Below are 11,963 nucleotides of genomic sequence, written 5' to 3' on the forward strand. Positions count from 1 at the left end.
TGCTGGATGAGAGAGCACAGAAACTCCAGGGAAGAATTTTAGTTAGTAACATGCATGAACTGCATTACTGAGACATGTATGTTTACAGATGGTGGTGAGGGAGAGTTTTTAGTAAAAGGAGATGTGACTGCATCTTCAACCAATACTGAGCCTGTATAACCCTGAAAGGGACAGACAGAGAGGGGGGGGGGCACTAACCCCCAGCAGTCTGGTCCTATGACAGCATAACTAAGGGCTGACATGAACCAGCCCTAACTATAAGCTCTATAAAGAAGTAAAGTCTTATGCCAACTCTTAAAAGTCTTGACCACCTTTGGAGGTGGACAGCTATCAAGCTCCTCACAGAAGAGCAGCTCGATAGCTAAAAGCTGCCAATTTACTTTAGTCCAAATACATGAGTTCAAATTGAGGTGATAACTATTTATCAACAATATGAATGTCTGTTCCTGTCCAACAAAGTTATTACTACATACCATGTTGAGCAGGGCTTCCACTTGACTTTAACTTCTTCTTTTTCCTGAAAAACATGATATAAACAAACAATTAATTAAGAAAGACATGCAAGTTGCATACAAAAAGGAGCTTATAAACATTTGTGTACTATTGAATGGATCAATATATTATACAATTAGTTTACAAAAACATAAGAACCACTACAATGCTTGTACTGCCAGCATCGAGTACATGTCAGCAAAGCAACACTGCTTACATTGTGGCTCACAAGCAAAACTAACTGAAGCAGATGTTACTGAATGGGAAGGAGCACCTCCACATCAATCACTCCTTCTGAGCATGATGTCAGGAGGACTTTAAAGAAAGTAAACATCAGGAAGGCAGCACGACCAGGTCGTATCAGGTGGTATGTTCCTATTTAATGTCCTATTTGGAGCGAAATCCTGACTCAGTGGCTGAATTAGTGTAGATTCATCAAATACAAAAGCTTATGGATATTCAGTCAGGCACAGTTCAAATCCGGGAAGTCCAAAGACGCAAACAAATCTGCACAGCAGCAGGCTAAATTACTTACATTTACAACTCTCCTGTCTACTATCTCTTCATATTTGAAAATCTTCTGTGTACGGTGTTTTCGGCATTCTGAAAAATAACAAATGAAATATTTACATGAGGTCTGTAAAACTGAAGAAAATGAAAGAAAGAAAAAAAATGAAAAAAGAAATCTTATCAAACTTAACGAACCTGTCATGTGTTTTGTACATTTACAATAACATAACGTCTAACCTTTCCTTGTCCTTTTTTTGTTTGGGACATCCGAGGTGTACGCCGTAGAAATTGAGGGAGATGCAGGAAGTGGAGATGGAGAGGAGGATGCAGGAGGAAGCAGAGATGGAGAGGAGGATGCAGGAGGAAGCAGAGATGAAGAGGAGGATGCAGGAGGAAGCAGAGATGGAGAGGAGGATGCAGGAGGAAGCAGAGATGGAGAGGAGGATGCAGGAGGAAGCAGAGATGAAGAGGAGGATGCAGGAGGCTGACAGAGGGAAGATGTTGGTACAGGCTCTAAATGAAGAATAAATTCCTCGTTTAGAGCCTCTGGGTCTGGGACTGGTCCAGCATCGACACTGTCAGCAGAGGATGGTCCAGCTGCTGGTGTAGAACTTTTAGCAGGAGGTGAAGCTTGTAATTCTGCAAAATTTTAAATATTAAATATTCATTAAAATGGGTTGAAAAAATGTACAGTACACATAAACACATGATAAGTAGTGATTTGCATGTTTTCAGTTTGGTTTTTACTAAAGTTACAACTTGTAAATATTGGCATCAAATAAGTCATCTCGCACACTCACTGACCCAAATCATTCAGTACAAGTGCCCTCTAGGGTAGTGTGACATCTGTAGTGCTTTTCTACATTGTACATTAATCAATTAATGAGTGTGACTATAAATCCAGAGAGCTAATGACTTTTATCCTCTGATGACACTACTTTCCTGACTTTGTAGTGCATAACATTTGACACTTCAAGCTAGTACTGTGACTTAAGAGTTTTGTACAATGGTGATGCTAACGACCTCAGGGAGGTAATCAGGTGACCTCTTAAGAAGTATATAAGTTATTTAAGAATCTTGGTGTTCATATTGGTAACATTATAACATTTGTTATACTAGAAAGTCTCGAAGAGAATTATCAGGTCTGGTTTTCGTGAAGATTTTTAAAATTACATTTGTATATACATGAGTGTGAAAGACCATACTATACACACACACACACACACACATACAAAATTGTTCAGGTGGGTGACACCAGAGGTTCAGTATGGCTAGCTTTGGTGATGTGACTGACACATGGGGAGGTAATAAGGCAGATATTACCTTTTGTCTCTCAGTTAATAGCCGATTAAATTAAAAATCAGAAGTAGCTTAAATAAAAATAGTTGAAGTTTTTTCTAGTTTGATGTCTTTAGTGTGATGATGTTATTCTGATGTGAATAACTTTTTTATTTATGCTCTTTTATAAATAAATATTTTATGTGTATATACATGTCTTGTTAGTTTCTTACTTCATGATATACAAGAAAACATTGACAACAGTGATTAATAAAGAATTGTCTAGCAGACCAACCACTGATTAGATCAGAACTTTTAAACCTACTGACAACTGGGCTGAATTAACCACCCTGCTCACATTTCTGTTTTTTTAACAGAGGCAGCCCAGTTGCTGTTTTTAAACTGTTCTTGTTTTTTTTCAATCCCTCCTTTACGTTCAGGCTGCCCAGGCATCCACTGCATGTCTTCCTGTTGCAGGTGTTTGGAGCCTGACAGGAAGGGCATGGTTGTCGTTCGTTCAGTTACTACCTTAGTGAATCCAAGGGAGAACGAGCAGTCCTCAAACAGAAAACTGAGACCTTTGCATCCTATTCAAAGCATATTTGAATAGGAAAAAGCTCCCCATTGGAACACTAGCAGACATGGATTGGCCTCCCCAGAGCCTGGACCTCAAACATAATTGAAACAGTGTGGGATCATCTAGACAGAGCACGGAACAAAAGGCAACCAACATCCAAAGAAGAGCTCTGTCCTTCAAGCAGCTTGGAGAAGTATTCCTGAATTGTACTTGACAGCTTGCCTAAGAGCGTTCCAGCTGTGCTGAAGAACAAAGATATGGCCACAGAGAGCATTGTGGAGAATACCTGTTACTACAACGAGAATGTCACCTTCTTCTACAAAGTGGTGAATAAGACGATCAGTACAGGATGGAATGAATGGGACTATGTTGTCATTGGACTGGGCTTGACAGTATGTGTTATTGCACTCCTGGCCAACCTGCTGGTGATGATAGCCATTTTTATGAACCGCCGCTTTCACTTTCCTATCTACTATCTCCTGGGGAACATGGCTGCAGCAGACCTGTTTGCAGGTATTGCCTATACCAACCTGATGTTGCACACAGGCCCGTGGACTAGAACACTTACCATGGAGCAGTGGTATATCCGCGGCGCTTTGATTGACATCAGCTTGACAGCCTCTGTGGCCAACCTCCTTGCTGTCGCTGTGGAGCGACACCAGACCATCATCACCATGCAGCTTCACAGCACTATGCCAAAGCGTCGTGTGGTGCTGCTGATAGTATGCATCTGGGCCACAAGTATCATCATGGGCCTGGTGCCGACATTTTGGAACTGTGAGTGTGATCTTAAGGACTGCTCCACCCTTGCGCCACTCTACAGCCGCCGCTTCCTTATCTTCTGGGCAGTCCTCAACCTGCTCACTTTCTTCATTATTGTGGCCGTGTATACTCGAATCTTTATCTACGTGAAGAACCAAAGTAAAAACACGTCTCAACAAGTCACAGAGATCCGACAGCAGACTGTTGTCAACCTGATGAAGACGATATCGATGGTCCTGGGTGCCTTTGTAATTTGCTGGACGCCTGGCCTCGTGACTCTCTTACTGGATGGACTGTTGGGTAAAGAGAGTCATGCCGACCGCTATGAGAAATATTGTTTGTTCATAGCTGGGTGCAACTCTCTGGTCAATCCTATCATCTATTCCCTACGGGACGTCGAGATGCGGAGGACGTTCAAGTGGATCCTGTGCTCTCTGTGTCAGAGAGGTGTTCATCAGCACAGGCAACTTTCACTAGTCAAGAGGGGCACATCTCTGTGAGAGGAAAAATTTGGCTCTGGCCTGAAGTCAGAAGCAGAGGCCTTGTGTTAGGACGACATCAAGAAAGACAACGCCTGGTCAGTGACTAGGTTATAACAGCAGATCAAAAATAATATACACTCAACAAAAATATAAACGCAACACCTTTGTTACTGCTCCCATTCCCCATGGGATGGACGTAGAGACCTAAAATTCATTCCAGATACACAATATAACCATCCCTCCCAAACAGTGGTCACAAATCAGTCCAAATGTGTGGTAGTGGGCACATCTGCTATATTGAGATAATCCATCCCACCTCACAGGTGTGCCACATCAGGATGCTGATCTGACATCATGAGTAGTGCACAGGTGTACCTCAGACTGCCCACAACAAAAGGCCACCCTGGAATGTGCAGTTTTTTGCGCTATTGGGGGTCTGGGGACCCAGAACCGGTCAGTATCTGGTGTGACCACCATTTGCCTCATGCAGTGCAACACATCGTCGCATGGAGTCTATCAGATTGTCAATTGTGGCCTGTGGAATGTTGGTCCACTCCACTTCAATGGCTGTGCGAGGTTGTTGGATAGTCGTGGGAACTGGTACACGCTGTCGTATACGCCGGTCAAGCACATCCCGAACATGCTCAATGGGTGACATGTCCGGTGAGTATGCTGGCCATGCAAGAACTGGGACATTCTCAGCTGCCATCTGCCCTGAACAATGTGAACCATGATTCATCCGTGAAGCGCACACCTCTCCAACGTGCCAGACGCCATCGAATGTGAGCATTTGCCCACACAAGTCTGTTACGGCGACGAGCTGGAGTCAGGTCAAGACCCCGATGAGGACGACGGACATGCAGTTGAGCATGACAGTTTGTGCAGGAATTGTTTGGTTGTGCAAACCAATTGTTCCAGCAGCTGTCTGGGTGGCTGGTCTCAGACGATCTTGGAGGTGAACCTGCTGGATGTGGAGGTCCTGGGCTGGTGTGGTTACACGAGGTCTGCGGTTGTGAGGCCGGTTGGATGTGCTGCCATATTCTCTGAAACGCCTGTGGAGATGGCTTATGGTTGAGAAATGAACATTCAATGCACGGGCGACAGATCTGGTTGACATTCCTGCTGTCAGCATGCCAATTGCACGCTCCCTCATTGCTTGTGGCATCTGTGGCATTTTGCTGTGAGACAAAACTGCACATTCCAGGGTGGCCTTTTGTGGTGGGCAATCTGAGGTACACCTGTGCACTACTCATGATGTCAGATCAGCATCCTGATGTGGCACACCTGTGAGGTGGGATGGATTATCTCAATATAGCAGATGTGCCCACTACCACACATTTGGACTGATTTGTGACCACTGTTTGGGAGGGATGGTTATATTGTGTATCTGGAATGAATTTTAGGTCTCTACGTCCATCCCATGGGGAATGGGAGCAGTAACAAAGGTGTTGCGTTTATATTTTTGTTGAGTGTAAGTAAGATGTATAGATCGATTTATATATACACACTCACACACACATACCTATATATATATACACATATATACAGTGTTGGGGAGTAATGGAATACATGTACCGCCGTTACGTATTTAAAATACAAAATATGAGTAACTGTATTCTGTTACAGTTACCGTTTAAAAAGGTGGTATTCAGAATACAGTTACTTTGTTGAAATAAATGGATTACACGGCGGTCCTTTCCTGTTTCATGTTGTGACAGGTCAGGACTGTTTGGGTTTTGTTTGACAGCTACGTTCTGTTGTTCCAGGCGGCAGCGTTACGGTTGCCATGGTTACAGGGTGACGCTCTCTCTCTCTGCGTGTTTCCTGGGTGAGAGAGCGCTTTTTTGTTGTTGTTGTTGTGCTAAGCTAATAGGCAGAATGCTACAGGTATAGCTCTAAAGAATGTAGCATCATAGGCAGTGTAGTCCGTGCTGCAGGGAGAATGGACTGCCGTACTTGTTATGTGTCTGTGAGCGCCAGGAGGGAGAAAAAGGCGAGTGGAAAAATGAGCTGTCATCGAGCAGAAACGGGAGCTGGAAGCATGTAAATATAATAATAACCACTGCAGCCAAGAAGAGTGCCTGACGAGCCCAGTTGTAAGTAAGCTATTAAGACTCGACTGTACGCTGTGTTTGTGTTTTCCTCCAAAACAATAAGTTCCGTTGGAGCAGCTTTTAAACGCCTCTCTCTCGCTCGCAAGCAAAGTTATTTTCAGCTATGAGCCCGACACGGAACCCGACGTATTAGCCAGAGATTCCTTTACTACGGTTCGGACCTTCAGTAACAGTAATAAATCACAGCAATAGTACATTCACGTAGTTGTAAAAAGCATGATAATATATTAAGTAATCCAAAGTATTCAGAATACGTTACGCTCATTGAGTAACGTAATGGAATACGTTACAGAATACATTTTGGGGCATGTATTCTGTAATCTGTAATGGAATACATTTTAAAAGTAACCTTCCCAACACTGCATATATATTATATATACACTGTAATCCCTAACAGTTGTTCTAGCTCATAACTAATAAGCTCATAACACTCAAATGTCGTTTTGTAGTTTAGCAAACTATAAAGTATTGAGCTCTGTTGGCTTTTATGCAACTTTAATTGAATTGGGCTCAATATTTTTTAGCTAATTTGTTTGGAACGCTCAAAAAGTTTAAGAAGCATATATTAGTGACGTTCTGGTGGGTGGAGTCTTGTCGCTGCCTCAGGAAAGCTGAGTCAGCCATCTTGAATTTACCTTGATGCGGGGAAGATTTGGCCAGCCCGTGTGGATTAAGAGTCCCCAACTTCAACCCACCACGACCACCACCTTATTTTTTTTTTTCATCAACTGCCCTAAATTTGGTAAGTCTAACGTGTTTTTGTTTTGTTTAAATTAAATTTCGATAAACATTCTTTTTTATTTTTTACTGGAAATATATTCGTACTTTGTGCACAGTGAATGTTTGTTATAAATAAATTCGAATCCAAGTAATTGTAATTTTAGAAGTTTTCGAATGTGACAAATACGTAATGTTATTTCAAATTAGAACGGTGTAACGTTTTGGCGGTTTTCCGTGGGGGACAACATTTCCCATAATGCATTGTATTCTTGCCCGGGAAGTTGACGGTGGCAGTTCTAGCTCCATGCCTTTGAACTTTCTACTAAAATTTTCTACTGTCCGTTTCTACCGGTTGTCGTATTCGCCGGTAATGCACGTGCGTATTGTGAGTATACTTATTTCAATAAGTGTCCGTGTTACACAGTCAGTAGTTTACGCTGTTGAGCTATGTGTGTGTGTGTGTGTGCTAGCATGAAGGGAACAATAATAAACAACATGAGTGAGTTATCATGATGGTAATTAGACACGTTTGTATTTTTTCGTAGTCTCAAATGTGTGGTTGTGAGATAATCTCGAAATCCTTTTAACAGTTTAGAGGGGTATTCCACTAAGCGAGCTCTACAAGTCAAGGCTTGCGGAAAAATGCATCGCATGATTCAGCCTAACATTACACACTGGTCGAACTCGGTGCTACGAACGAAGTTCAGCTAAATTGTTCGCGCTAATTCGACAAGGTTCAACCAGCCAGACTGAGGCGCCTCCTTGACACCTTTAAGCCAGACCCTATCGATCTTTGCTAGATAAATTGAAATGAAATGAAAATAAAGAGCCGCGTTCTGCTCCCAGGCTAAGAAAGAATCATTGATGCAGACTGTGCGGATCACAAATACTTCCTAACCTGTAAGGCAGGGGTGTCCAAACTTTTTTCACTGAGGGCCACATACATAAAAATATAGGAGGGGCTGGGCCACTTACTAGAAATTAGGTAAAAAACCTTAACTTTAGTGTATTAAAGTGTATTAAAGATCACAAAATCACTTAAAAGTGGTCGAATATGTTATATTGTTGAATATAATTAAAGACAAAACCGCCTTCATCACAGCTTTCCATAAATGGATCTTTATTGATTCATTCAGAAAAAGGTAGCTCATTTTCAGAACAGCAGCCTCAGATTTCTTCTTAGACAGAAGATTTACAGCACAGAGAAAAAACAATAAAGGGGAAAATAGGACGGGTAAATTTCAAGTTTGTTATTTAAGTTATTAAGCTTAGCAACACACCTATTAACATTAGTTTGAAACGGTTAACATTAACAGACTGAACTGGACTTAATAACAGGAGTGCATATAATCTTAGTAAATTATTGTGGTGAGTATCAGCTGCGCTGGGTATGTAAATCGGGCCATCCAGCTGCGGTGCTGATTCGACGTCACTCGTGCCAAAAATCCGGACAAATGTCACTTGATCAAGGAGCAGATCTGCATCAGATGAGATCAGCTGACTACATGTGTGTGTGCTGTGCAAAAAATGTTTTTGAAAATTAATAAGTCGTCTTTGTGCACATATTGTTTACAGATATCAGACTGCAAAGAGCGCTACAGAGAGTCAACATTTCACCAGTTGTCAGTGGGTGAGTTTTATCATTTGTGTCCTAATTTAAAGAAAAAATTAATACAAAGAAACTAGAGAATTTTGCCCTGAATTATTCAAAATTTTTAGATTTTTTTTGCAACAGAACAGACAAAATTAAATTACTGTGTGAACTTGTTGGCATAATTATGTTCCACCTAATTTAAAAATTGACATGCATTTTAAGTACAATGCGTGTAAACAGTGCATTTTGAAAAGCCAAAAGTGCAAACAGGGCTGAAATGGTTTTGACTTTAATTGCAAATATTTTAATTGCAGGGGTGAAGTTGGCCCAATGGAGTGGAAATGAAAGTTGTGTTCTGCAACTTCAAATACTCGGGGACAATTATTTTGGCACTACACTGTATTGCATACTCAATATTCACGAGTTTCCCCCCTGCCATGTCTCTATGACAGTTGCATTTGTACTTTTCCATCATTCGAGGCAATGAAAACTCATCTGTCAAGATCACATAATGATTCACATAGACTTGATGCAACTGAAGGAGCACGTGGTTGTTTTATATGTCCTTTGTGTAACTTCACACAGCCCTTTTCTGAGGGAATTCTGTTTGGTCATTTGAGAAGTCATTTACGAAGTCATGAGATGGTACCATGCCCATTCAAAAACTGTAATTACAGAACAAATAGTTACTCAGCATTTAATGCACACAGAAGTAGAAAGCATAGTGGTGATTCAGGCTTTGGTGAATGTGTTGTATTGGCATACAACGATAGCGCCCCAGAGCTAGTTGCAGCAGAAAGTCTTCGGGAACCTGCTGAAACTCACAGTCCAGGGTCTGCAGACACATTTGATCTCGATGAGATAAACAGTCAGTGTGACCCAGACATGTTAAAGGCCCAGCTGAACCATAACTTGGCATCGTTATTTCTAAAGATGCAATCTATTCTTCATGTGTCAGACATGGCATCTCAGGAAATAGTGGAACATTTTACTCAGATATTTTTCTTGTCCCAACCGATACTCAAACATGACATCAGAGAGGTCTTAGAGAGTCATGATATCACTGTCAGTAAAGCAATTCTAAATGAGGTTGTCAGTACTGTTATGGACTGCAATGTTATTGTCAGTGCCACAGCTAAGGGGAAGCTGTTATCCTCAACCAAGAGAAGGAAAACCTTCATCGAAAATAATTACCCTGTGGTAAAGCCTGTACAGTATCTGCTACAGCCAGGACACACAGCAGTACATGTTCCCATTCTCAAAATGATACAAAAAATCTTCAGTCATACAGATATTCGTGATAAAATTAAAGAAACAAAGGTGGCACAAAACGGTGTCTATGTAAGCCACCAAGATGGTTTGTACTTCAAAGAGAACACATTCTTGTCTTCAGATGAGTTCAAAATAACACTAATTTTGTACATTGATGATTTGGAGATAGCCAATCCACTTGGCACATCGCGCAAAATACACAAAATCTGTTCAGTATACTGGATGCTTGCTGATCTTCCCAGTAAATACCGGTCAGCCTTGCATGTGATTCAGCTTGCTGCTTTATGTAAAGTGGCTGACATCCAGACATTTGGGTATGAAAAAGCACTTGGTCCTTTGTTGAGAGACCTCCGTACCCTTGAACAAGATGGGATATTTATTGAGTCTATTGGTAAGGTAGTCCAAGGAACAGTCATGTGTGTGGTGTGTGACAATCTTGCAGCCCATGAGTTGGCAGGCTTTTCAAAGTCTTTTAGAGCAAAACACTTTTGCAGGTTCTGCACAGCAACACAAGTTAAACTTCAGACTCATGAAGTTGCAACCGGCGAGTTCAGTCTTAGGACAAAAGACAGCCATAATAGTGATGTGCATGCCGTAATGCATGGGGTCAGTCGGAGTCAAAATGGTGTTCAGGCAGATTGTGTCCTGAGACAGCAACAAGAGCATTTTCATACTGTCACTGGCTTTCCACCTGATGCCCTCCATGATCTTTTGGAGGGCATTGTGCCCACAGAGCTCGCCCTGTGTATCGGAGAGATGATCCGTCGCAAATACTTCACCCTTGAATATTTGAATGACAGAATTCTGTCATTTCACTACCAAGGAACAGACAAGCTTGAGAAACCTCATAAAATACCACAGAGCTTTGCTTTAAAGAAAAGCATTGGTGGTAATGGCCATGAAAATGCCACATTGCTTAGACTGCTCCCTTTGATTATTGGAAATGCTGTTCCTGAAGAGGATGGGATATGGACTGTGCTAATGGACTTAAAAGAGGTAGTAGAGTTATCACTGTCCTCAGAATTCACAGAGGAGTCCATCCAGTATTTACAGTCGAAGATCCAAGATCATAGACAAATGCTGAAAGAAGCCTTTCCAGATTTCAAACTCCGTCCTAAGCATCACTACATTGAACACTATCCTGACCTTATACGTCTTTTTGGGCCCCTTGTACACTTGTGGACAATGAGGTTTGAGGGAAAACACAGTTTTTTCAAGAGAGTTGTACACGACACACAAAACTTTAAAAATGTGTTAAAAACACTCACCGACAGGCATCAGTACATGGTAGCATTTCATCTCAGTGCCTCAGGATTCTTCAGACCTCACCAGCAAGCATCAAATGTCTCCTCTGTACTGGTATCAATGCTTCCAGATGTTGCAAAGACATATGTTAAACAAATAACAGCAAGCAATGTTATTTACAGCACATCAAAGATCTGCATTGATGGAACTGATTATAATGTAGGAATGTTTTTGTCTGTTGGACAAGAGGGAGGACTGCCTAAGTTCTGTAGAATTGAACAGGTTCTCCTGGTTAATAGTAGTGTTGTCTTTCTTTGCCAAAGGCACATATCGCACTACATTGAACACCTGAGATCTTACGAACTTTTCCCAAATAATCTGGCTGTTCACACCCCATCAGAGCTAAATGACAAAACACCTCTCTGTGCTTACAACGTAGATGGAAGATTGCTCTTGACACCAAAACGTTTCATATTATTACATTGAAGATTTGTTGAAGCAGGTTAACAGCTGACTTCAACATTCTCTTGGAGCTGTGCTGGGCAGTGGGTCCATGAATAAACTGCCTCACTCCAGCAGGTGTCCTTCCATACTTCCCATCGTTCAAGTGAGGCTATGGACTTCTGTACATTGTTTGTATCACGTTTACTCTCCATGAAAATTAATGTTTTTGTTTTTTTTTCCCTTTTTTTTTTTCCCCTAGGAACCAAAAGATGGCTGCTGCCCAGAAGCATGTGCTTGCGTGTGTATGTTGAACGAGACACCGCCCTGAAACTTACTCTACTTGAGCGACCAAAGTCAGTGGAGGAGCTGAAAGAAATAATTCAAGAGAGGTTCAAGCCAATACTGGATGGGGACTTTAGCCTTCACTATGAGGATCCGCACTTTGATGGTGATCTTTGTCTCCTTGTGGACAT

General features: G+C 41.7%; 1 protein-coding gene and 1 long non-coding RNA gene across 2 annotated transcripts; one reads left to right on the forward strand and one right to left on the reverse strand.

Moving 5' to 3' along the window:
- Positions 1-472: 472 nt before the first annotated feature.
- On the reverse strand, positions 473-1,268 carry LOC113017607 (uncharacterized). The gene is made up of 3 exons (XR_003271520.1): positions 1,240-1,268; positions 1,028-1,095; positions 473-517 (listed from the first exon to the last, which is right to left on the reverse strand). It is a non-coding gene; the product is annotated as an uncharacterized LOC113017607 (long non-coding RNA).
- A 1,777-nt stretch (positions 1,269-3,045) lies between these two features.
- Positions 3,046-4,119, forward strand: LOC113017606 (lysophosphatidic acid receptor 1-A-like). Its single transcript, XM_026160748.1, has one exon. The coding sequence runs from the start codon at positions 3,115-3,117 to the stop codon at positions 4,117-4,119; it is 1,005 nt and encodes a 334-aa protein (XP_026016533.1). The 5' UTR covers positions 3,046-3,114.
- Positions 4,120-11,963: the final 7,844 nt, after the last annotated feature.

Source organism: Astatotilapia calliptera, unplaced genomic scaffold, assembly GCF_900246225.1.
Source record: "Astatotilapia calliptera unplaced genomic scaffold, fAstCal1.2 U_scaffold_16, whole genome shotgun sequence".
Classification (NCBI taxonomy): Eukaryota; Metazoa; Chordata; class Actinopteri; order Cichliformes; family Cichlidae; genus Astatotilapia; species Astatotilapia calliptera.